This window comes from Pelodiscus sinensis, chromosome 19, assembly GCF_049634645.1.
Source record: "Pelodiscus sinensis isolate JC-2024 chromosome 19, ASM4963464v1, whole genome shotgun sequence".
NCBI classification, from domain to species: domain Eukaryota; kingdom Metazoa; phylum Chordata; order Testudines; family Trionychidae; genus Pelodiscus; species Pelodiscus sinensis.
In genome coordinates, this window is record NC_134729.1 from 552,097 (window position 1) to 576,500 (window position 24,404).

Below are 24,404 nucleotides of genomic sequence, written 5' to 3' on the forward strand. Positions count from 1 at the left end.
CTCAGAACAAGAACTCTCCTGACGTGCACGTGGATGAGAAGCAGGGTCTCTAATCCAGACTGACGTCAGTGTACCCCAGGGTCTGGGTCAGTCATTTCAGTCTCCCAGCGCCTCCGTTTGCCCGCCTATCAAGTAGGGGCAGGAATTCTGACCTCCCTCACTGTGGGGATTAACCTGTTGGCAAGGCGCTTAGGAAAAGCTAAGGTGCGGTGGATTGGCTACGTGGTAGTAGTTGCCACCTTGTGTGGTGTGATTTTCACTGGGCCGGAAATCATGAACTTGCTCCACATGTCTGAGCATGGCCATTATTGGCCACTACAGAAGTCAGTCTGCAATGTCTCTGAGGGGGCTGTGTTAGTCTAAGATTATATATATATACACACACACTCTAGTGTCATGAGCTTTCGTGGGCACAACCCACTTCCCCAGATGAGCAGAGTCTACAAAGGCACCTCAGTCTCTTCGGTGGGTCACACTAGAGTGCTCCAAACCTTCCTGGTCAAAGCCCTAAGATCCTTCTTTCTCTTGTCCTAGAGTCAGAGTTGAAGGTCAGAAGCGACCCCACCAGATCATCTAGTCTAGACTCCTGCACTCCCCATCCCACCTAGTTATGCTGCTATAGAGCCCAAATAATCTGGATTCGACCGTATTAGCCCTCTGCAAAATGAATTGCTTTGCGACGCAGGCAGACGATGGGAGGGACCTAGGTGTGCCAGTGCCCAAGGCCTTTGCAAGGGTGTGGATTGATTTGGTGAGAGATCCCCAGGTGGCCCTAGCATGCACCCCACACCAAAACCCCAAGGTCTTTGCTGCTCACAATAATCTAATTTGTGAGCAGGCAAACTCCCATTCATGGAGTTACTCGACAAGCCCCTTCCCAAGGGTTATACAAATGCCAGGACACCTGGGATCCAAGTGGAACTCTGGTTAGGACATGAGCAAATGTGGAAGGAGGATTTGTTCTAATTTATGGGAGGGCAGGAATTTTCCACCTTTTTTCCAAAAAAAATCACAATTTTCTGGGGGGGGAGAGTTATGGGGTTCCCTCAATATTTTGATATTCTATCTGGAAAAGCTAAACAAAATAGTGCAGTTTGTCAAACCAAATCAGGATGTTTTGTGTCTGTTCAACTTTAACCTTTGAATGCCTGAGGTGCCTTGGTGGAGAGGGACCTGCCCTACAGCTCCAGGTGGCACTGCAGCATGTGAGGTAGACATAGATTAATATTGGACTGCCACTCTTCCCCCCCCCCCCAAAGTTGACATTTCCAAATAATTTTTTTCAGAACTGTCTTGTTCCACATTGTTGACATTTTGTCTTAACTCGAGACAAACACATTTCAAAATACTAGAATTTCCTACAAAATAGTTTTGCCCATCTCCTTTCTAACTGTAGTTGGAGATGGACTGGAGGCTCCAGGAAGAGCCAGGAAAGTTTGCTGTGTAAAGCAGGCCCCTTGTTATTCAGCAGCCCTGCTCCCTGTATGGCAGATCAGCTTGGATTATGGTCTATTTGTCCATACAGCTGGGAACACCACTGCACTCGTTTTACTGACTAAACCAAGCGTCTAGCCCTGCAGAGCCAACCCAGCTCTGAGGAACTTTCAAAACGGGAGATTTTGTCCTGTCCTATAGTATCTGGGCACCTTCCACAGAAAGGCCTTGGCAAGAGGAAAATCTGCAGTAGAACTAGTTGGTGGCTTTTTTGGGGGGTGGCCCAGTTTTCAGTTGGAAAGGTTTGGACTGTGCTAGCGCTTAGGAGTCCCTGGCCGGGAGCAGGGCCGTGTTGCGCTGGGTGCAGTAGACACATAACAAAAGATGGCTCCAGCTCCAACAAGCTTCCGACTGGAGGGTGAGGAGAGAACAGAGGAAATGCACGTTTCATTAAAGGGGACAAGTTTCATAACTGTCCATTTCAGTTGCAGTTTTTCCCTGGGGAAGTCAAAGAAAGATGACCAATCTTTTGAATGTTTCTACTTGTATATTAAAATATTAATTTGAATATATCGATCTATAATAGTCCATTAAAACTTGTGTAGGTTATTTTCTCATTGAGACGTTTAGCTAATTCTGAATGGAAATGTCTTTGAATTTTCATTCTGATTTGGAAGGAAAACAAATTCTGACCTGTTGGAATTCCCTGAGGTATTCCCCCCACCCCAGCTCCATTCCTAGGAAATGTCATGGAATCTCTGGCACATCTCCCTTTTCGGGGGGTCAGCAGTACCAGCCAGGTGTAGTCTCACCGTGGACCCTTTAGCTGTTGCTTGAAGATTGACCTGGCTTTGCCCAGGTCCTTAATTTTGTTTTTTTGAAAACAATGTGAAAATGTCCATGCTTCCTGTAACTCGTTGTTCAGGGCGGGGCTGGGGAGGAGGGGATCAGCATGCAGGCTGTCCCAGGGAGAGAGGACTCCCCCAGCTCTCTCATTGCAGCAGCTTGGGCCCAGGTGGGAAACACCTTTCCATGACCACTGCAGCTCCAGGGGAGGGTTGCATGTTTCCCTGCAGGGGCAGGTCCTGGTTTGTCTGCCCTTGTGCCTCCCAGCCAACTGTGCACTTTCCCCTTGCTTCCTGACCAAGGGGAACAGCCAGCAGTGTTCTCACAGAAATTGGGGAGGGGGGGGGAAGAGAAGCCCCTCTCTAAAGGGTGCCTGGGGAGTGGAAGGCTCAGGGCTGGGGCAGTTGCAGGGTGGGGAGGGAGTGGCAGCCCCAGCCAGCCCCTTTTCACCTGCCTGATGATCCCTTTTCTGTATGGCTTTGAGAAGCAATCCCCTTCCAGACACATCCCAGACAGCACTTAGACCTTTCAACAAGCTAACCCAGGGTTTGGCTGTAAAAACCAAACTTGCCTAATACCAGTGATTGCTTTCAAACTTGGCTTACTCCTTAGGTCTCACCAATATCTATAAACTGGTGGAACAAAACTTAGCCTGGCCTTTTGAACTTTTAGAACACAAGCAGAAGCAGCTTTTCCTGTCTTGTTCTCTTTTTTGCACACAAGGAACTGCAAAGGGCTGAAAAAAAATCTTGCTCAAACTTAAAAAGCCCCACCAATCCCAGCTGGACTGAGCCCGAGTCTGGAAAAACATATCCCCAAAGGAATCTGTTTCATGAAGTAACAGGTGGAGGGAGAGGGCGATAATGGAAGCTTAATCTCAATTTGGTTTTGCTGTGTAAGATGCCAGCTGCGAGGGGCAGTCGGTCAGGCCCTCAGCTTGTCGTGTCTCGGATACACCTCTCTCTCCCCATGGGCTATGTCTACACTCGTGGCTTCTTGCGTCAGAAGTATGCTAATGAGGCTAAGTGTGGAATATCGCCGAGCCTCATTTGCATACCTAATGAGCTGCCATTTTTGCAGAAGAGGCTCTTGCGCCAGAAGGAGCTGTCTACACTGCCCCTTCTTGCACAATGCCGTTACGCCAATTATTTTCAGGAATAAGGGCATTGCGCAAGAGGGGTTTTCTTGCACAAGAAGGGGCACTGTAGACAGCTCCTTCTGGTGCAAGAACCTCTTCTGCAAAAATGGCAGCTCATTAGGTATGCAAATGAGGCTCGGCGATATTCCACACAGCCTCATTTGCATACTTCTGACGCAAGAAGCCGCGAGTGTAGACATAGCCATGGAGTGTATTTATACCAAGCTGGCGCGCCGGTGACTTTCCAGCACGACTTGTCTCTCTCCCAGGCCTTGGCCCCGTTGATGAAAATACTTGCTCAGCCTTGACATCCATGCAGCACAGATACAAGCGACTTTGCATCTGCCAAGTCATTTAACACCCCTTGCCTGGGGTTTAGCAGCCGCTGGGCCGGCTCCCTTCAGTAGCAAGGGTGGGTTTCCAAAACACAGGCAAAGTTGTCATAAACACCCAGGCAGCCTCGTTCCCTAGCAACATCAACACCAGGCCTGCAGGACCAGCTGTGGGGCGCACAGCAGCAGGTGCGCCGAGGCGCTGACTGCAGCCAGGGCGTGTCCGAGGGAGCCTCGTGCTGTTTACTCCAGCTCGGGAAAGCTGCTGGAGCAGCGGTGATGGCCCAATAGAGAGGGGATCGGGCTGGGACTGAGGGGGCCTGGCTTCTATTCCCTACACTGGGGGAGGGAACCTATGGCCTGGGGGCCAGATGCAGCCCCCGGCTTTGGCGAGCCTGCACTGGCGCACCAGCCCCCCCACAGGCCTGGAGCACACAATCTACTGCCCTGTCCCCCCCAGGTGCTAGCATGTGAGGGGACCGTGGGGAGTGTCTCCTCCTCAGTTGGGGGCCACATCAGTGAGGGGTTTGTGTTTGATTTTTGCTGTGGGTCAGTGACCCCCCCCCTCCAACCCAAAAAAAGTTCTCCACCCCTGCCCTATACTGTTTGATCTTTCGTGAGTAACTCCTCCGTTCCTCATCTGTATAATGGGGCTATTTCTTTGCAACCACACCGCAGAGATACAGATCTCAGAGCAATAGCCATGTTAGTCTGTAATGTTAAAAACAAGCTGTCCTGTGGCACCGTAGAGACTGACCAAAATATACCGAATCTCTCACAACCCGCTTCATTAGATGAATTGGAGTGGAAACAAGAAACCAAGATTGAATATATGAGCAGCAGAAGTACCCGTCAATTGTAGGAGTCTTGTTAATGAGGCTAATTAAGTGCACTGGACATGTCCCATACAAAGTCAATTTCTCCTGTGTTTAACAACTGTATTTCCCCATCAAAAGCTATGAATGTGTACACATTCACTTCCATATCCCTAGCAGCCTTCAAAGCACCAGCCATTGGCAAAGACAAGACCAAGGATTGATGAACGATGCCTCCCTAGAGCGGGGGGCTGGGTCCCCCTCCCCACGCCAGTGGCCTCTGAGGCAGTAGCAGGCTTCTCAGTGCCCAGCTAATGGGCCTCAGGTCTGTCTTGGGGGGGCGCACTGGCACAGAGGCTGAGCGAAGGGAGAACAGGCCGTCGTCCAGTGGGAGAGCCGGTGGGCAGGGCAGCTTGTGCGTAGGGACTGGGACCGCGCCCTGCACTCATCATGCAAAGGGCTTCAGACTCAGGCCCACGAGGCAGGGCGCCAGCTTCTATTGCCTGCCACACCCAACTGCCTTAGGGCTCACTGCTTTCTGCTTCACTGTCTCTGCCACAGGGGAAGCTGAGCTCTTCCCCAGCAGCTAGCCCAGGCTTGGCACTGCATAGCTCACCCCGCCAGGGCACTCCGTGCTGTGCCGGGGAGGCAGGGCCCTACCTTTGAGGGCTGGCAAATCCTCTCGCTTCCAGCTTCTCCCCCTCCCAGGCTGCTGGCTGGAGCCTCACCGGCACAGGCTGCACAGGGCAGCCGGGAGGGAATGCGCAGCTCTGCCGGTTCCAGCTGGAACGGTCTCGCCAGCCGCCAGGGAACTATTTGGGCTGCTGAACCCAGAGCCTGCCCCTACCCCGTGCACACGCCTTGGGGAGCTGCCCTTCCCATTTCTAAGTGAAGCAAGCCTGGACGGGCTCAGTAGGCGGCAGGACTCTCCCCGCTCACCCCTAGCTCCCAGGCTCGGTCCCCGTCCCTCCTACTCACAGAGCTCGGGATTCTCCCAGAGCAGCACAAAACCCCAGCTGTCTGGTGACAGGCCAGAGCCAGAAATAGCTCCACCCACAAGGCCCACTGCCTCCTGTCACCCAGGGCTTCTCCCACCTGCTTCGTAGTAGCCCCCCCCCGGGAACAGGTTCCTATAGATACACACGTCTCCTCGCTCCTTCACCTTTGGACCGACCCCAGGGTCATGCCTGGGCAAGCCTTTCAGGGACAGGCCACTTCGACTGTGTGTTTGGAAAGCACCGAGCTGGAGCCAGCTTCATCCTTGCAGGCTGAGCCGTGCATAGCCCCAGCATGCCAGTGACCTGGCCAGGCTTCTGAACGCACCTTGTAAGCTTTGAGCCCCTGGACTTCTGCTGGCAGACACCCCGGGACAGTGCAGGCAGGTTTCAGCTCTGCTCACAGCAACGCAAACACTTCCCCAAAGCAGGCAGAGTTGCCTTCTGCCCACGTTGAGGTGCCGTGAAACCTCGGCCTGCCTGAAGTGACACCTCTCTGCATTGCCACAGATCAGAGGCCTCAGGCCAGGCCGCTAGAGCCTGAGCTGGAGCAGCCGGGGCTGGACTGCAGGGGTAGGGGAAGGTGGCCGGCACCGAAGGGAGTGCTGTGTCCAGGAGCCATTACAGGGGAGGCAACTTGAAGACAGGCTCGAGCTGGACATGAGGTTACACACCCCGACTGCAGCCTAGGAACAGGACCACAAATGCTCCGAACCTCCAAGGTTATTTCCTGAAGCTCACCAGCACCTACTATCTCTCTGCCCCAGCGGAGAGCCCATCCCACTGAGTCCCGCAGCACCTAAAAGCTCTCCATGGCCAAGGCCTTGCCCTCCTTACTGTAGCGAGGTTGTCCTGGAGTACAACCCTAGGCAGCCCGGCTGCAGGTACAAGCAGCAGCTGGCAGGAGGAGACACACACATGGAGGAAGGGGCCAGGCTGGCTCCCTGGATGCCAAGAACACACCAAGAAGCTGCGCCCCATATACCAAGACTGTATTTATTCACCTTCCCTCAGCCGGGCTGGGCCAGACAGATTGGGCTAGGAGGCAGGGATACCCCCACCTGCGTTAGGACATTCGTAACCGCTCACGATCGACTAGACACGGGAGGAAACGCAGCAGGAGGTTGGCTCCATCACATGGCGAAGAGGATAAGGAAAGCCACCATCAGGCAGAAGAGCCCCATGGCTTCAGAGAGCGCGAAGCCCAGGATGGCGTAGGAGAAGAGCTGCTGTTTCAGGGACGGGTTTCTGTCGGGGAGGAAGAAAGTAGCTGTCAGTGGAGCGCAGCGAGCAGGCCGGGGCACCGTCAGCCCGAGTCAGACCCACCAGTGTGCACGAAGGGAAAGCAGGGCGTCTTGGCATCGTGAGGGGGACATTCAGCAGCGAGTTAGGCAGCGCTGGCTCCTAATGGCTCACAAGGCACTTGGGGCTGATCCCCAGGTCTGCCTCAGAAGGGAGCCAGGCACAGCTCCCCTAGGCCAGAGAGAGAAGCGCTACACCGCCGAGTCCTGGGGGTGGGGAAAAGTCCCGGCGCTCCCTTGCCATAAAGCTGCCAGGGAGCATTCAGCGCTGGAGCAGTCCCGGCCTGTCCCAGCAGGGGGCACTGAGTGCTCCCAGCGGGGTGAGTCCTCCTCACTCCAGAAGATACTTTACACAAGGTCCCGTATCTGACAAGCCCACGATGCGCCGAACCGAGCCTGACAGCCCAGGCCGGCTGGGCCACAGCACTGGGATTCGAACATAGCGCCAGGGCCAGGGGTAACAGGATGAGGACCCCAAACCCACCCTGAGCTCCGCAGGAAGCCCCCCCAGCAGGGGGAAGTGGGAAAGTCAGAGGCAGCACAGGCTGCTTGGGAGAAGTCCCCAATGCTGAGGAGAGGAGGTGACTCTGCCAGGGGGCAGCGCCAAGGCAAGCTTCCGCAGCGTCCCTTAGCGGCATGCCCCACCCTGCTTGACACTAACCCCCAGTAGAATTCTGGTCTCCGGGGGCCACTCGAAAGCACCCACTCTTGCTGGCTGGCAGGGGGCATGCTTCCTTCACACAGGACGAAACAAACCCTCCAGCTTCATTTCACCCCCACAAGGGGGCAGGTTTCAGGCTGGATGTGAATTGGTGCCCTTGACAGGAAGGGCTCAGTGCCTAGCAAATCCTCAGCTGTCCTGCCCTAGCCCAAGTGTCCTGCTTAGACAAGGGGCAGTCAAAACGCTATGGGAATATTCCTCATGGATGACGTACGATCCCTTCCAATGACAGAGCCAAGAGCACTGGCCAGAATTAAGAGCAAGGCCCCGGGGGGTATAACAGACTCAACACGATGACTCACTTGCACCCCCACTCTGAGGCGCCCGCTGAAGTCAGAGTTAGACTGCAGAGAAAACAATAAAACCCAACTGATGTGGAGGTGTAAAGAAAAGATTTGGGGGCCTGTTCAAAAGCACCTAATAGGCCAGATTTGGCCCTCCCATCTGTCTCCTGCTCACTCCGGCCCTTCCTGCACAGGCCGTATCCAAGCCAGGAGGCATGGTTAAAGCAGAGGAAAAGCTGGGCAAGACGGCTCGCTCCTTACCTGGCATAGCCAATAATGAGGCTGCCGAATACCGTTCCAATGCCAGCCCCAGAGCCAGCTACCCCAACGGTGGCAGCACCAGCACCGATGAACTTTGCCGCTGTGTCGATGTCCCGGGAGGCAGAGCTGGTGTGGAGCTCCCGGCGCACAGCCTGGAGCAGGGCGTTCTGGGTGGAGCCAAGCTAGGAGAGGTTGAAGGGGGGAGAGTGAGATTCAGCTGGAGATGGAGCTCTAGACGGGCCATGGAAACATCTGCACTGAGCGGACGAAGGGCCACAAGAACCCAAGTACCCCACATGGAGAGCTGACTTCATGGACCTGCAGGCGGGTGAGGCTGCGAGTTGGGCTACAGAAAGGGGCACAGTTAGTGCAACGAGCCACGGAACTGGGAGCCACTTCAGCTCAGGGCTCAGGGGACGTCTACACTGCACTCCTCTTTCGAGAGAGAAATGCAAATGCAGCGCGGATTTGAATTTCCCTTATTCCTTAAAAAAGAACTTTTTTGCCTCGAAATACCCTATTTTGAAAGAGAAAATGCAGTCTAGATGGGGGTATTTCGGAAAAGCGCCCGGACGCCATTATTCAAATGAAGCGTGGGAAATTCAAATCCGCGCTTCATTTGCAATTTCGCCCGGCTGCATTTGCATTTCTCTCTCAAAAGAGGAGTGCAGTGTAGACGTACCCTCACTCTTGTAACCTCTGGCAAATTGCTTCCCTTTGGTGCCTCAGTTTCCCACACAGAAGGGCAGTGCTGATCTCCCTGGGGCTTTACTAGGAGAAGGCCTGTGGCTTGCTAGGCCTGGAAACAGATACCTTAAACTACTGGCAAGCTGGATTTTCAGTATCATAAAAGCACTGGCGTCTAGCCTTAGCCATTCCTGAGACCCTGGGCTCATAGCAGCCTGCAGTTTAGCGCTCCTCCCCTGTCGTTTCCACAGTGCCTTTCACATTTGCATTCTAATCCATGATCCCTCTGAAGTTCTTCACCCACCGCTGACCTGCAGCCCTGGCTGGGGTGGAATCTGGCAGCAGCGGAGCTGTGCAGAGTACTTCTGGTCAGGAAGCGGCTTCTCATCTGAGGCCACGTGAGGAATTTGTGGGAGCAGACTAATTACAAGTTGACAGCTGGCTGGGACGCCGGGGCTGACCCACTTGTGCGTGCCAGAGGATTTTTAAATGACCACAAGCGGTCGTGATCTCTCTCTTACGCCCTGGTCTGAGAGGCACAGCCCCCTCTAGTGCATGCTGGGGGATGGGCTCCGAGGGACATGCAAGGAGGAGCAGCCTCTACTGAATCGCCGCCCCTGGAAGGAGCCTTCCCACAGGCAGGGCTTGGCACAAGCCTCACGCCCCGTTTGGCGCAGGCGTTACGAGTCTCCCCTCAGCAACGGAGCCTGCTCACCCGGCAGGGATCGGCCGACTGCAGGGGAGTGGAATATTTGCTCTGCACGCCCCCTGCTGGCCCCAGCGGTTAAGTCACTTCAAACGCCAACGTCAAGGTCCAAGCTCAGTACTTTACCTCATCTGTCTTGGCCTCAGGCCTGCTCAGCATGGAGGCAGAGACGGGTCTGCATAGCAGCCTGGAGCTGTTCCTCACCTGCAGACAGGCAAAGCAATCACTCAGACGGAGGCAGCACAATGCAATCCCTAGCAGACACTCCGTGCCAGCGTCCTGCAATAACCAGTCAGCTCAGCTAGACTGAGACCAGCGGGTTACTGGAAAGGATCTGGAGCAATATTTCCTCTACTTTGCAGCGGGCTGCAGCATCCATTCAGCATGCACAGTGTGCCAGGCTCCCCTCAGTTGTTAGCTGGGGCTGGCCCAATGCAGCACAACTGAATTGTTCTCAGAGCAGCTCTTGCCCCAAGAGTCAAGACAGGATGTGTTGTTCAGTCAGGATCACCTTATTGCTGGCCCTGGCCAGGCCAGCATACAGCACTCTAGTTAATCAGTGACTCCCTGCCCACCTATCTCCTGAAACAGAGGGCTGGGGCAGCTGTATTTGGTGTAGCCATCTAGCCAACAGATCAGGACAGTGATTCCATTAGCATCAGGCTCCTGAAACTAAGGTGCAGCATGTAGCCAAGCAGGACCCATCTTTAGCAGGAGAGCTCTGTGGGTCAGTGTAGACAAGTGTGTGGTGGAGGTGTGCCACAGCTTTGGGTGGAGCAGAACTCAAGGCATGCTTAGCCCCCGCTCCCCCTTGACTCTGCAGTGTGTTGTGGGAATAACCAAGTCTTGACATGTGGGCCTTGAGGGCAGGCAGCCCTGCAGCTGGGAAGTATTCCTGAAACTGCCAGTTAGGAGTCTAATGGGTCAGTAGCCCAAATGTTGCAGCAGACAGCTTAGCTCAAAAGGAAGGTTTATTACACCTCCAGAGACAGGCAGGAAATGCCAACCAGCTAATAAGTAGCAAAGGGGAAACGGTTACAATTATCTGGCCTGCTGAGGGTAAGTTACTTCTAAAGTAGGATGCCAGAGAGATTCATTGGTAACTGGCTAAGAGCTCCACACACTCTGGATAAGATGTAGACAGCAGCATCCCTCACATTTGATACTAAAGCATGGCCTGTGGAAACTACATTTCCCAGCATGCACAGCATCAATAATACCCAGAGTTCTCACTTCCATATTGAAATGAGACTGGCCCGGCTTTAGCTACCTTTATTTTAAGTCAGGGGCAGGGAACCTAAGGCCTAGGGGCTGGATGCAGCCCTCAAGCCTCGGGGCTCCTCCTGTGCTATCCCTTCCACTCAGACCCCACACCCCAAGCCTGCTTCCTAGCAGCCCCCTCACACACTGAACCCCTCATTTTTGGCCTCACTCCAGAACATGCGGGGGCCCATAAAATCTACTGGCCTGCCCCCCTTGGCATATGGGGAGTGTCTGACCCCCGACTGAGGAGAAGATGAGACTTTTTTCTCCTCATTTGTGCCTAACCCTAACCCTCCCCCAACCGATTTTTCTGTGGGTCAATGGCCCCTGACCCAAAAAAGGTTCCCAACCCCTGTTTTAAGTAAATACACAGTGAAGTGAAGTCTACCTTTTTCCACATGCACCTCTAAAGGCAGAAAGTCCCAAGAGAACAGGACTGGGAGTCGGGGCTGCTGGATTCTATTTCTAGCTTTGCTGTTCACTTGATGGAAGATGTGTGTCTCAGGTTCCCTGTCTAGATAATGGAGATAGCACTTACCTACATGGTAGGGGCTGTGAAGATTACCTAATATGTTGAAAATAAAGAATTGTAGAAATTCCTAGAATTAGAATGGATAAAAAGTGGGATTTTCTGCTACTCACTAGGGCAGGAGCAGACACGAATTTTGCACAGGCATACATGTTCAGGGACAGCAGGGGGTGGTCACAACACTGGAAGAGAAACCGAACACCACATTAGGACTCCACATTGCCCCACAATTTCTGTCATTCACTGCAACAGAAGCATGATGCAGAGGGAGGTAGGACTCCCAGTGAACATTCCAAAAGTTCAAAACAATATTACCAAGGTGATAATATTGACCATGACAGATAACTGGAATCAGCACAAGAGGTAACAACAGATGGGAGAAGGGGGTAGGACCATACAATGCACAATATCAAAGTGAAAACACACCGGAAGAGTGCAATGCTAATCCCATGGGGACCCACATGGGTTTGTACAGGGCAGGCCTGTGAAGACGACCCTGGAATGGAAGCAGAGCACAAAATCCTCAGCTATTTAGACTGTAAGATCCTCTGGAAAGGGACCAGCTGTTTGTTCTGTTTGTACAGTGCCTAGCACAATGGGGTCCTGCTCCAGGACTGGGGCTGGTAAGAGCTACCACAAAACAAGGTAGGCAACTCAGCTACCCGGAATCCGACGGAGCTTTACCACACAGGCACCATGCTGGAATGGAGAGACTTGCAGATGAGATACGAAAAACCCTGTGTGATCTAGCACACAACAGGGACTCAGGACAGCTGGGTTCTATTGCCCACTGCTCTTCACCCAGTCTGTCCCAGCTTTCCCATCAGGGGATCTACCTTACCTACCCTGTGCAGAGTGCAAAACTTAAGTCATTTGTGTTTGTAAGGAGTTTCTCAGATAGATAGCAGATGAAAAAGTATGTTCATGTCCTGTCCCCTTATCCACCTTCTTTCCAAGGCCATGGCCTCCAGAAGCAGAGCCCCTTCCTCCAGAACTTGGGCAGCTGAACCAAACCTTTCCCCACAAGCACTCACCACAAGTTTCCCTCGGGATCAAAGGAGTTAGAGATGGGAATGGCAGATTAGCTCTGGCACAAATGTGTCAATGACTTTCAGATCCCAAAGGTCATTTTCAAAGTGCATCAATACTCAGTGCCCCCAAAGCACTTTTCAAACAATGCTCCTTAAGCTCATGAGACACGAGGGAGGGGCGGAATGGTCCAGGGGGTTGTGCACTTGGATTCTACTCCCAGCTCTGCACAGACCTGAAGTGTGGCTTTGGGCAAATCACTGACTGCAAGCTGTTCAGGCCAGGGCCTGTGCCTTCAGCACTCAGGACACATGGGCCCTGGTCTCAGTCTCATTGCAACAGAAATGGCCTCGTGGGTTCCATGCAATACAGGTTCATAGGTCCGTATCCAGTTTACAATACATAAAAATGGACTCCCCAAGCCGACATGGAGAATTCCTGACCTCGCTCATCATAAAAACAGACCCCTCGACATAATTAAAGCAAACGGGCAGGAGTTGCCATTGACATGAGCAATTTCCCTTAGGCACACGCAGCTCTCTGTTCCCACTGCTAGGAACTCTGTGCCAGGGAAAGGGGCGTTATTGCCAACCGGCATTTAGTGATCATTGGGCGGCCCCTTGTTTTACACACCAGCACCAGCCCTGGTAGCAGCTACAGCAACGAACAGTCCAATGTAAGGGGGCAAACCCTCCGAGGGCAGGGGGCAGTCACTATCAGGGGAACACCCCTGAAACGTGCAGGACCCTCCTTGGCAGGGAGAACAGGAGCCCCGGCCAAACTCGGGGGGACAAGAGGTCAGAGGATCCTGAACCGTGGGCAGCCCCTCCCCCAGGCCAGGCTGCCCCCAGCCCCTCCCCCATAGCCCTCTTCTTCTCTCCCCCTTCACTCCTCCCCTGAACCCCCTCCTCCTTCCCCACCTCCCCTTCCCCACCCTTCTCCTCCCCCACCCCCTGAACCCCCTCCCTTCTCCTCCTCCCCTCCCCCACCCCCTGAACCCCCTCCTCCTTCCCCACCTCCCCCTCCCCCTGAACCCCCTCCCTTCTCCTCCTCCCCCACCCCCTGAACCCCCTCCTCCTCCCCCCACCCTTCTCCCCTCCCCCTGAACCCCCTCCCTTCTCCCCTCCCCCACCCCCTGAACCCCCTCCTCCTTCCCCATCTCCCCCTCCCCCTGAACCCCCTCCCTTCTCCTCCTCCCCCACCCCCTGAACCCCCTCCTCCTCCCCCCACCCTTCTCCTCCTCCCCCACCCCCTGAACCCCCTCCTCCCCCTCCCCCCCCCGCCCAGCCAGGCGCGAGGGCCTCTTACCCGGCGCGCGAGGAGGAAGGGCAAAGCGAGGAAGGGGCTCTGCGCATGCGCGGGACCGTCCACGCCGCGGCCCTGAGCGACGTCGGCGGGAGGCCGGAACTCGGCGGGAAACCAGGGGTATTAGAGCGCGCGGCTGGCGCCCAGAGCGTCCCCGGCCCCGCGCGCGCCACAGCGCCACCTGCTGGCCGGGAGGCGGCACCACCGAGCCCCGGGCCCTGCAGCCGCACGTGTGGGCGGAGGCTCAGGCGCCCGCGCTGCAGCGCCCCCTCCCGACCCAGGGCGGTACTGCAACGCTGACCCCTGGCTCGGGGCGGCCCTGCGTAGGCTGCAGCGTGGGGAGGGGACCTGGGGCCCATCTGGGGATTATGTAGGGCGGCGGTTTGCAGGGCACCTTGCTGCAGGGTGGCCAGGTGACCCGCAGGGGCGCTAGGCAGCTTCCTCCCTGCCCTGGGCAGCTGGTCCCGCTCCTAAGCAGGGCTGGCTGGGGCGCTCTGTGCTGCCCCCCTGGGCACTGGCCCCGGGGACTCGTGCCTGTGGGCGAAAGCAGCGCACGGAGCCACTGGTGCACCTCTGCCGAGGAACCAGACCTCCTGCTGGCCAGGTCCGGGGTGCAGAGAGGTCGGTGGTGCAAGGTCAGGCGTTAGCACCCCTGCTGCACCGGTAATTCTGTGGGCTGTGACTGCCAGCAATCCAAGCTGGCACAGGGTCCACCCCCATCTCTCCATCAGCTGCCAGGGCACCTGCTCTGGCCATTAATGCTGCAGGAGTGGCCCAATGGGCACTTTGTGGGGCAGGGTGGGGTAGCATGAGGCCACACCAGACACAGGGGAAATCCTGCTCTCCCTCACTGCCTGCTGGTGCCCCATAGCACCAGCCCACCCCCCTCAGACACTCACCTCAAACCCCCCTCCCCAAGCAGGTGCCTCAATGGGCTCTCCCTGCCTTCCCCCCTCCCCCCTGCCTCTGCTCCTGAGCATGGGGTGCACGGGTAGGAAGGAAGTTGCATTTCTGAGGGGGAGGCGGAGGGTGATGGGTCAGGCTCTCCCCATCCAGCCCCACACAGGACGAGCCCAAGGGCAGGTCGGAATGGATCGTCTCAGCTAGTAATTTACGAGCTACCCCCAGCAGTGGCTGGCCCTGCCAGTACCTAGGCTCCTACAGGTGAGGGATGTGGGACAGGAGGGGGACAACGAGAGGGCAGGAATAAAGAAAGCAAAAGCAAAACCATGAAGGCCCCATAAAGCAGGGCCGGGCTGTAAATCAGGGGCTGGCAGCCCTCGCTGGGGCTGTTTGTCCCGCCTGCTCTGCAGGAGCTGGCCCAGGGAGCGGGGCTGGAGATCCTGCAGAAATCCTATATTTAATCGGATTTGGGAGAAGGGGCCGATAAATCAAGGGGGCAGCTTTACGGTCTCGGAGGAAACAAACCTCTCCAGTAGGCACACCCAGGTGGGCGATAAAACCTCTCCGCCAGGCCCTGGGAGCCATTTCCCGGGACCCGAAGCAGCGGCATCGCAGGGATGTAATTTAGCGCAGAGCCGATCCTGAGTTTAATTATCGCTGCGGTGGAATTTCAATGCGGCCGATTCATCTTGCGACCCGCAGGAGAGGGATTTATATCGACTGTTATTTCATACCAATCCTGAATCTGCATTTTTATGTCGCCTTCGCTGCTGCCTGCCTCCTGCACCGCGGCGCATCGGGCGGACAGGGGCAGGGGGCAAGGCAGCTCTGCTGCAAGGAGGAAGCGCGGGGGAAAGGCAGATCAGGCCCTCTGCCATCAGGATGCCCCACTTCCTGGGCAAGCTCAGCTTGGCTGCTTGCCCCGTTGGCACAACTTGAGGGGCTGGGGTGGGGGGTGCCGTGGGGGGATCAGTGGGGCCAGCCTAGGGAGAAGGAAGCAATGCGCAAGGGGGTCTGGGCCTGGGTGTGATTCTCCGTAGCCCTTCCGCGCTAGCCTCGGACAGGTGTCAGGCCCATTGGGGTGCCTTGTGCTGCAGGGGGTGTCCTGGGGTGGGGCGGGGCATGAGGCGGCAGAGGAGCTATTGCAACAAGGGGCGATAACCCCATCTGCTGTACCCTGCAAGGGGGGGCTGAATTGTCCCCTGCTGCCTCCTCTTGGGCTCTGTCCCAGGGCAGGGATGAATTGGGCCCAACGTTGGGATCGGGGCCCGAGCTGCCTCCGGAGTCTGGGTGCCTCACAGCTGGATTTTCAGCACTCTCTGTTCCAGCCCACGGCCGGATCTCCTGGCGGGGGATGGGGACGGGACCTCAGTGGTGAGGCCGAGGCAGGGCAGGCCCTCGTATAACAGGGGTGCTCTGGGATGGGGAGAGGCCAGGATGCTGCTGCCTCCCTGTTATTCTGTAGCTTAGAGCCACCCTTGGGCTGCTCCAGTGGGGCGGGGCGCCTGAGGGGCTGGCTGGAAGGGCTGCATCTGGCGCACAGGTTGGAGCTCAGGGCTTTGGATCGAAGTCTTCGGTTCCGGTGGGACGCCGAGCGCCCGGCAGGTGCAGGCCACCCCCTGCGCCTCGCCCCGGGCCAGCCAGCGAGCAAGCCGGGGGTGGGGCTGGCAGCAGAGATGGCAGGAGGCCTGTGGACACTGAGGAGGCTGTGCTGTGGTGAGAGGAGGGGCGTGGGGGTGGAGATGGTGGCAGTTGGGGGGCTGTGGACAGGGCCTGAGGGGATGTACCCAGGGTGTCCTGTGCCTCCTCTCTTTGCACCCACCAAAGTCCACCCACATGCCAGCTGGGAGCTCGGGGCGGGTGGGAGGGGACTTCTCTGTGGCCCCTAACGTGGGGGGGGTCTCTGTGGCCCCCCGGGGAGGGAGCTGCTCTGAGCACAGTACTTCTGCAGAGCCGGCGCAGATGTAGGACCTACACTAAGAGCCGTGTTTGTTTTCGTTTCCCGTTAGCGGGGATCAGAGATTGGTTGGGGATCTGGGCGGGGGAGTGTCCCTCCTGCTGTAAGCCAGCTGCCCAAAGGGGTGGGAGGGAGTCAGGCCAGGCTGGGTTTGTGGAGTCAGGGCCCTATCCTCGGAGGTGCTGAGCACCCGCTGATGCTGGGGGCGTCTGTGAGGCCGCTGCTCAAAGTGGTGGGGCGAGGCGCGGCCAGATGACAGAGCTGCCCGGAGTGTCCCCACAGCTCTGCCGATACCTGCGGCCCCCTGCCCCGCTATCCAAGTCTGGAGCCCCCCCAGCTACCCAGGGGACCAGTGTCCGGGACCCTGAGGTGGGGGAGGCAGAGCGCCTGCAACAGCTGTTTAAATAACGTGATGTGTGTGTGGGGGGGGGGATTTCCGGATTTCTCCACTGCCTGGCATGGAGCTTGGGGGTGTTTGTGGACGGGGCCGGAGGGGCGGTGTGGGGCAGCCCAGGGCAAACAGAAGGATGGTCCGTCACCATGGCGATTGGGGGGGACGTGGGACTCTGTCCCCAGGCTGTATTTGGCCTGGTGTATGCTGCGGCTTTTGCTCTGGGGACGGCTGGCTTAGATCCCCGAGTGTGGGGGGGGGCCCGTGTGCGGCCGGACATGGGGCTGGGCCACCAAGAGGCCTTGGCCTTCCCCTTGGCCAGTCTTCCCGGCCTCCTTGGATGCTGTTGGCTGCGCGGGGGAGGCTGGGAATCGGGGGCTGGGAGGGGCAGAGCCGTAAATCCAGCCCGGGCCTAATCGTCGCCATAAATAACCACCTGAAATAGCCATTAAGGGGGTCGGAGGTCGGGTTGGCATGACAACCGCTGGCTGGCGCGTCTGGCGGGGGGCGGGGGGGCTGATGAATTTCCCGGCTGCTGCAAGGGGGTGATGCATCCCGGGCTGTGCGCTCAGCACCTTCCCCCGGCAGAAATACGAGCGGCCCGGGTTCCCGGCCTCTCTTCTCTGCCCCTGGAGCGGCGCTTCCTAATGGAGCTGTCAGGGCCGGAGCGCGGGTGACGCACGGCTCCCCTGGCAGGCCGGCTCCCGGACAAGCTGGATTAGTGTCTCCTCAGCGCTAAGCGCTGAAGTCAGGGCCGCCCGGCGGCCGGGCTCGGCTGGCTCTGGGGGGAAAGGGATGCAAGGGTGCGGCACGTGCGTGTGTGGGCCTGGAGGGCTAGCATCCGTGTGTGGGGGAGAGAGTCAGTGTGCGTGTGCACACGTGGATCACCATAGTGTGTTTGCCAGGCTCGCGTACAATGTGCAAATAGGTGCGCGCACACACTCTGGGAATGCACATGCGGCAGCCGGAGCGTGCCACACGCGTGCGATGCATGTTTACGAGTGTGAAATGTATGCACACGTGTGCACACATGTCTATACTGCAAGCGCGCACAGTGTGTACGATGCATGGTTGGGAGTGCGCAGTGTACGTGCACACGTGTCTATTTGGGGAGTACACAGTCTGTGAAATGCACGTGTGTGTGTGTGTGTGCGCATTGGGGAGGGGAACAGGATCTTAGATGGGGAGGGGAACGGGATCTGGGATGGGGAGGGGAATGGGATCTTAGATGAGGAAGGGGAATGGTATCTGGAGTGGGGGAGGGGATCTGGGATGGGGGAAGGGAATGAGATCTGGAGTGGGGGAGGGGAATGGGATCTGGACTGGGGGAAGGGAACGGGATCTGGGATGGGGGAGGGGAATGGGATCTGGAGTGGGGGAGGGGATCTGGGATGGGGGAAGGGAATGGAATCTGGGATGGGGGAGGGGAACAGGATCTGGAGTGGGGGAGGGGATCTGGGATGGGGAAGGGAATGGGATCTGGAGTGGGGGAGGGGAATGGGATCTGGAACGGGATCTTAGATGAGGAAGGGGGAGGGGATCTGGGATGGGGGAAGCGAATGGAATCTGGGATGGGGAGGGGAATGGGATCTGGGATGGGGAGGGCAACGGGATCTGGGATGGGGAGGGGAATGGGATCTGGGATGGGGGAAGGGAATGGAATCTGGGATGGGGAGGGGAACGGGATCTGGGATGGGGAAGGGCAACGGGATCTGGGATGGGGGAGGGGAATGGGATCTGGGATGGGGGAAGGGAATGGAATCTGGGATGGGGGAGGGGAATGGGATCTGGAGTGGGGGAGGGGAACGGCATCTGGGATGGGGGAGGGGAACGGGACCCCAGACAGGGGCAGGGAATGGGAGCTGGGTTGGGAACAGCCCGGGATTTGCTATCCGTTATTCGAAAGGTTCCCGGCCTGGGGGCCACAGGTCCACATTTCCTGCAGCGGGGCCGGGCTGGATCACAGAGCCGCCTCTCCTGTCGGTCCGGGTCCTGGATGCTGAGACTCGGGTAGCACAACGGGGCGGGGGTGGGCTCCTTGGGAGGACCTGCTGAAAACGGGCGTGAGCAGCACCTCGTTAATGAGGTGATGGGGGCGCCGCGGGGAGCAGCCGGAGGGCAGGGGCCTGGCGGAGCTGAGGGGCGTCTGACGGGACCCGGGTCCCGCGAGCCCCACAGAAGGGCCAGTGGGTCCCGGAATGGAGATGCACCCTCGGGTCACCCTCCCCGTCCCCCAGCCAACGGGGGCGGGGCTCCTCCCGCAGCAGGGCCGCCCATCCCCCATCCAAAATGATCCCGGCGGTGAACCTGGAGCTAAGGCCTCTGCTGGGATCGATCGGCCCAAGGGGGGCGGGGCTCAGTGGGGCTCGTTCCAGCCTCCCCGGCTCTGTGCCCGCCTCATGCGCTTGCAGAGATCTCCCCGTGCCGCTGGCCTTTCCTAGACCTTCGGGGTCGAGAGAACTGGCCTCACGGGGCGGAGTGGGGCCAGAGCGAGAGCTGTAGTAGGTTGTTATCCTCCCGGTGGCCCACGCGTGCACCTTGCGGCGAGAGGCAGAGGCATGCTGGGAATCAGGGAGGCGGGCTCCGAGACGGGGCAGGCCGAGCTGCCTGGGTAGGTGCAGGCAGTGCGTGGAACTCTTACGGCCACGGCCAGGCAGGGACTGATTCAAACCCCCACGTGCTCCTGGCTCCAGCCAGCCGCCCGTCCCGCCGGCCAGGGGGTTTCAAACTTTGTTTTTCTCGTGACCCCGTTGAAGGAAATCGCAGCCGCCGCGCCCAACGTCATGTGACTGGAGCGTGGGCGGCAGGGTGGGGCTGAGGATGGAGCTTTGCGGCGCAGGAGGGGGCTCCGGCCTTGGGGGGCAGGGCTGGGGCAGGAGGGGCTTACTCGAGTAGCAGTGGGGGGAGGGGCTACAGCAGCTTCCTGCCTTAGCCCCCCACTGCTCACCGGATCCCCTGCAGCCCCGGGCCCCGGGGTCCAACATTGCACGGCCCATGATGGGCACCACCTGTCGTTTGAACTAGGGACGTTCAATGTCGGTCAGTTGAATAGTCGATTAACCTCGTGAATTCTTACCGGTTACTCGACTTTCCTATCGTCCACAGGCAGCCGCTGTCTGGGGGGGAGGGGTCTGATCTCCCGGACCTGGTGTGAGCCGGGCTGCCTGCCCGCCTGGCTCCTAGTACACTTGAAATGCAGAGCCGCAGCGGGGGGAGGTCCTGGGCCCAGCGCGAGCCGGGCTGCTGGCCAGCCTGCTCACACATGAACTGGCGGGGGGGGGGGGGGGGAATGCGTGTAGCCTGTAGCATTAGCCGAAACGCCTTTGCTTCTCGGTTAGTCGGTTAATCGTCTGCACTGTTCCATCCCTGGTTTGCAAACCACCCGCCTAGGCTCTTTGCTCTGACCCGGTGTTGTGGGGAACGTGGGAGCATGCTCCGTGCACCTGGCCTGTTCAGAGATTTTGGCGGCAGGCTGTCAGTGAGCATGAGGCAGGCCAGGGTGGATTTTCACCCTCCAGTGCTAGCCCCCGGCTGGATTCCCTCGCTCTGCTCCAACCCTGGCCAAACTGCCTTAAGCTCGTTCTCCACACTGATGGGGCTGTTTGCCCACACTTTTCCCAGCCCAAGGCAGAAGGCATGCGTGGGAAATGCCCCCAGCACGGCCAGTGTTCTGACACGGGGATACGATGTGGGAGACGGGCTCAGAATGGAAAATGTCGGGCGACCTTCTGTTTCTAGGGTTGCCAGATGGTTTTGACAAAAATACTGGACACACTTGATCTCAGATCGGGGGGTGGGAACCGGCCGTGGGGAGAGCGGGGCTGGTGGGAGAGGTCGGGGGGGAACCAGCCAGTGGGGAGCAGGGCTGGTTGGGAGGGGGTTGGGAAGAGCAGGGCTGGCCGGGGGAGATGGGGAAGGGGAGGGCTGGACGAGGGAGCTTGGGGGGGGAGGGCTGGCCGGGAGGAGGTCAGGGGGAGTGGCCCAGGCACGCGCAGATCCCAAGGCATTGCCAGTCCCGCACACGATCCCAGCGGAGCGCATGGGCAAGTCCGGCCCCGGGGATTCCATCCGGCCCCCCTCCCCACTGCGTAGTTGCGCACTGCCTGGCTGGTAGACACACTCACGCAATGTGACTCTCGCAGCCTGAGTGTGTCTGCCAGCCAGCAGTACACAACTCCGTCCTGATCCTCATGAGAATGATAAAACGTACGTCATTCGTAAATCCCGACATTTCTGGGTCCGCTATTTTCTCCATTTATTTCCCGGACAGAAAGCTCAAATACTGGCCTGTGCAGTTCAAACCCGGACCCCTGGCACCTCTCTCCGTTTCTTAGAACATTGTCAGGCTTTACCTGAGCACATTCGCCACTTCCACGCCGCTTCCCACGCTGCTGACAATCACGGCTCATGGCTCGGCTGTGGTCAGCTTTGATTGCTGGGTCTGGGGCGAGGGAGTGGTGCGGTCGGTCTCCGTCAGAGCCAGGAATACCGATGGCTTCCTCCTTTGGTTTAATTACCGCACTTCCCCACGCGGGCGCGAAACCCAGGGCTCTGCTTTATGGATTGAATCCAAGGATGCTTGAAAAGTGTAATTGAATGAAGCCGGCAGGGGGTCCGGCTAAACGCCTGGTGTCTGCACTTGTTACAACAGCCCTCCGCGCCCAAGGAGGCCGCTGGGTTTTGCCTGCTGCTGGGTGGAGAAGCAGCAGCTGTTTGAAGGGCCCACGGGGACCCGGCCCGTCTACGCTAGAGCAAGGGGATCGGCTGCAACAGATAAATGCCTGAGGCCGTGGCGAGTTGGGGTGTCGGCTCCCAGGGATCTGGCTGGATCACTGCTGCTAGCGAGGGGGGTGACACTGCTACAGTGTACCCGGGACTCTGTCCCACAAGGCACTGCTTTGCATCTGGGAACTACCCACAAGCCCCTGCTTGCAGGGCCCTGTGGGACTGGCGCTGCTGGGGTCCCCGGATGCCCTGCGGGGCAGGGGTGAGCGGGTCTGTCGGAACCAGCGTGGCTGCATGGGACCCATCAGCTTGGCCCAGGCCCTCGATCCCAGCCCGCTGCGCCAGTGCCCGTCCCTCCCGTGTGCCCAGGAAAGACAGGCGGCCGGCAGGATCAAAATTCCACTGACTGTCGAAGGCGGCTAGACAGGGCCAGCCCCTGCTGTCCCTTCCACCTGCCTGGAGATTCCCCCGGCCGCATCTGAGGCCTCCCTAAATCCCAGCTCTCATCCTGCGCCCAGGGAAGGGACCGCCCAGGGAAGGGACCGCCCGCTGCCCCCTCTGGTCTCTCTCTCTCTCCCTCTCCCATAATCTCTTGACATCTTTTCAAATCCAATTACTAGATTAATTGACTCGCAAAGAGAAGCGCGGGATGCAAAGGAGAGGCTCAGATTTATTCTCTAGTAGCCCGTCGAGAGCCAGCTCCGAAACATGCCTTTTGCCAGCGAGATTTACTGGTTCCCTAATACAGCGACGGTTCAAATCTGTGATTAATAATGTTTTTCTCCAATGCTCATAATTTAATTCCTTCTTTTTTCCCCTCCTTTTATCAGTGGAAACAGAAACTAGCCCCGCATCATCTTCTGTTACAAATAGTGAAGCCGGAGCCAAGGGGTGACTGATTGGTGCCTCCTTGGGAAATGTTTCCTTTAAATCATCGGGAAATTAACATAACAATAAGCAGCTCGCTTGCATTAACATTTAAATGCCTGCATATTGTTTTGAAACGCTCCAGCGCCGCACGTGGGCGGCGCCCACAACCAGCATACGCTCCGGCTCTCTGCGTGCCCATAACTCAGCCTGGGCAGGCGGCACGGAGCCGGGAGGTCTGTCAGCCAGCTGGGCCGTGGATGGCGTGCCGTTCTGCAGGCCTCTGGGTCAGGCTGGTTGACCCTGCGGCTCGCAGGCGGCCCCAGTGTGAGTGGGGATAAGTGGAGGGGGTGACGGCTGCTGTTGGGTTTCGAGTGTGGAATACATTTTGTTCTGTGCACAGAGGCATGTGCAGATGTGCACCACCCGTAGAGATACATGCTACAAGGCTGGGGGTGCTCTGCTAGCCAGCTGGGCGGCATTTGAATCTCTCCTGGTGGCCACCCAAGTGCCCCGCTTACCGGGAACGCTGGCATTGTGCGTTGTGGGGAAGGTGTGGGCCCGGGACTTAAGAGAGGTGAATTCCACTCCTGGCTCTGCCGGTATCACCTTCTGCTTCTCTGTGCCTCAGTTTCCTCTCTCAGACGCTGAGCTCTTTGAGGCAGGGTGTGTGTGTCGCCCTGTGTCCATGCCCTGACATCAGCACGGGTCTCTGGAGCATGCTGGCTCTGCAAAGAAAACCTGCGGACTTCTGACTTGGGCTGGGGGAGCTAGAAATAGCCAGGTGGCTCTTTGGGCTCAGGGTGGCACCTGGCCTCTGAGACCCTCCCCCTTTGCTGCCTTTCCCCAGCCACATCAGCAGTGCTACCAGCGGCCAGCAGCCCAGGCTATGAGACTCGGGGCTGGGGGTCGTTTCTTCCTGTGTCCCAGAGGTCATGCTAATACCTGGTGTCCAGTTGCACCTTCCCCCCAGGCTCTCTGCGCGCTCACTGAGTTCCCCTGTACGGGAAGGGAAGGACGGAAACATTTCACTTCCCTGGCCACCGAAATGCGGCTGCTTCTGGGGTGGGACCCAGCCACAGTTTAACATCAGCGTCACCCCAGGCATTTGGAAAGGAAGTGAATCCCCATTAGTGTCCGATTCATGGGCTGGCCCTGTGTCTGTGCATATGACCCCCTCCCCACCCCATACGTGGCTTGGTTACCCAAGACCCCCAGGCGGGGAAAGCAGGAGGTGCTGTAGCTGGGCGCTGGCAGAGCTGGGGGGAGCCTAGGGCGGGGACAGCAGTGACACTGACCTATGGGTTGGGGCAGCCACTGGGATGCAGCTGCCCTGAGTCTCGGGGGGCCTGAAACAGGGAGTTTGGCTCCAGTTAATACATATTCCTACAAGCCCCTGGGAGAAGCAGCCCTGATGCCGGGTGAGGGCCGTACTCCTGCAGAGGGGGCACCAGACTGGGTCTGACCGGGATCCCTCTATAGTATTGTCGCCACATTTACCCTCCCGCTGAAAGGCAGGCCAGCACTGTTATCCCCATTCTACAGACTGGGAAACTGAGGCTCAGAGAGATCACGTGACTTGCCCAGCTTCAGACAAGGAGTCTGTGGCACCGCAGCAAATTGAAGTGGGGTGTCCTGAGACCTAGTCTAGAGTCTTGGCCTCTGGGGCCACCTGTCCTCTGTCTGTGATGAGGACCAGCTGGGACATTGGAAGCTCCTTCCAAACGCCGTCCATTATTAGAAATTCCCTTCCAAGCTCGCCAAACGCAGCCCTGGATGCGTCATTAAGCACCCATCTCCCATCCTCGGTCTCCTCCAGGCTCCTGACTCCAGTGAGATCATGTGGCAGTGAGTTACGCAGGCTGAGTGTGTGCAGTCTTTAAATATCCCTAGTGCGCTGGGCATGACAGCAGGT

General features: G+C 57.9%; 1 protein-coding gene and 1 long non-coding RNA gene across 2 annotated transcripts in view; one reads left to right on the forward strand and one right to left on the reverse strand.

The window, feature by feature from the left end:
• LOC142818902 (uncharacterized) overlaps positions 1 to 24,404 on the forward strand; it is a 58,892-nt gene that overhangs the window by 3,877 nt on the left and 30,611 nt on the right. The window lies entirely within an intron of this gene.
• ATP5MC2 (ATP synthase membrane subunit c locus 2) lies at positions 6,537 to 13,777 on the reverse strand. The gene is made up of 5 exons (XM_075901633.1): positions 13,650 to 13,777; positions 11,426 to 11,494; positions 9,647 to 9,724; positions 8,128 to 8,309; positions 6,537 to 6,808 (listed from the first exon to the last, which is right to left on the reverse strand). The coding sequence occupies exons 2-5, from the start codon at positions 11,462 to 11,464 to the stop codon at positions 6,694 to 6,696; spliced, it is 414 nt and encodes a 137-aa protein (XP_075757748.1). The 5' UTR covers positions 11,465 to 11,494; positions 13,650 to 13,777; the 3' UTR covers positions 6,537 to 6,693.

Excerpts from the sequence above, each read along its gene's own strand:
- ATP5MC2 (XM_075901633.1), bottom strand. The coding sequence starts at position 11,464 with ATGTATGCCTGTGCAAAATTCGTGTCTGCTCCTGCCCTA. Across the intron at positions 9,725-11,425 it reads TCGTGTCTGCTCCTGCCCTA|GTGAGGAACAGCTCCAGGCT; the intron begins GTGAGTAGCAGA and ends GCCTGTCTGCAG. Across the intron at positions 6,809-8,127 it reads CTCATTATTGGCTATGCCAG|AAACCCGTCCCTGAAACAGC; the intron begins GTAAGGAGCGAG and ends CCTCCCCGACAG.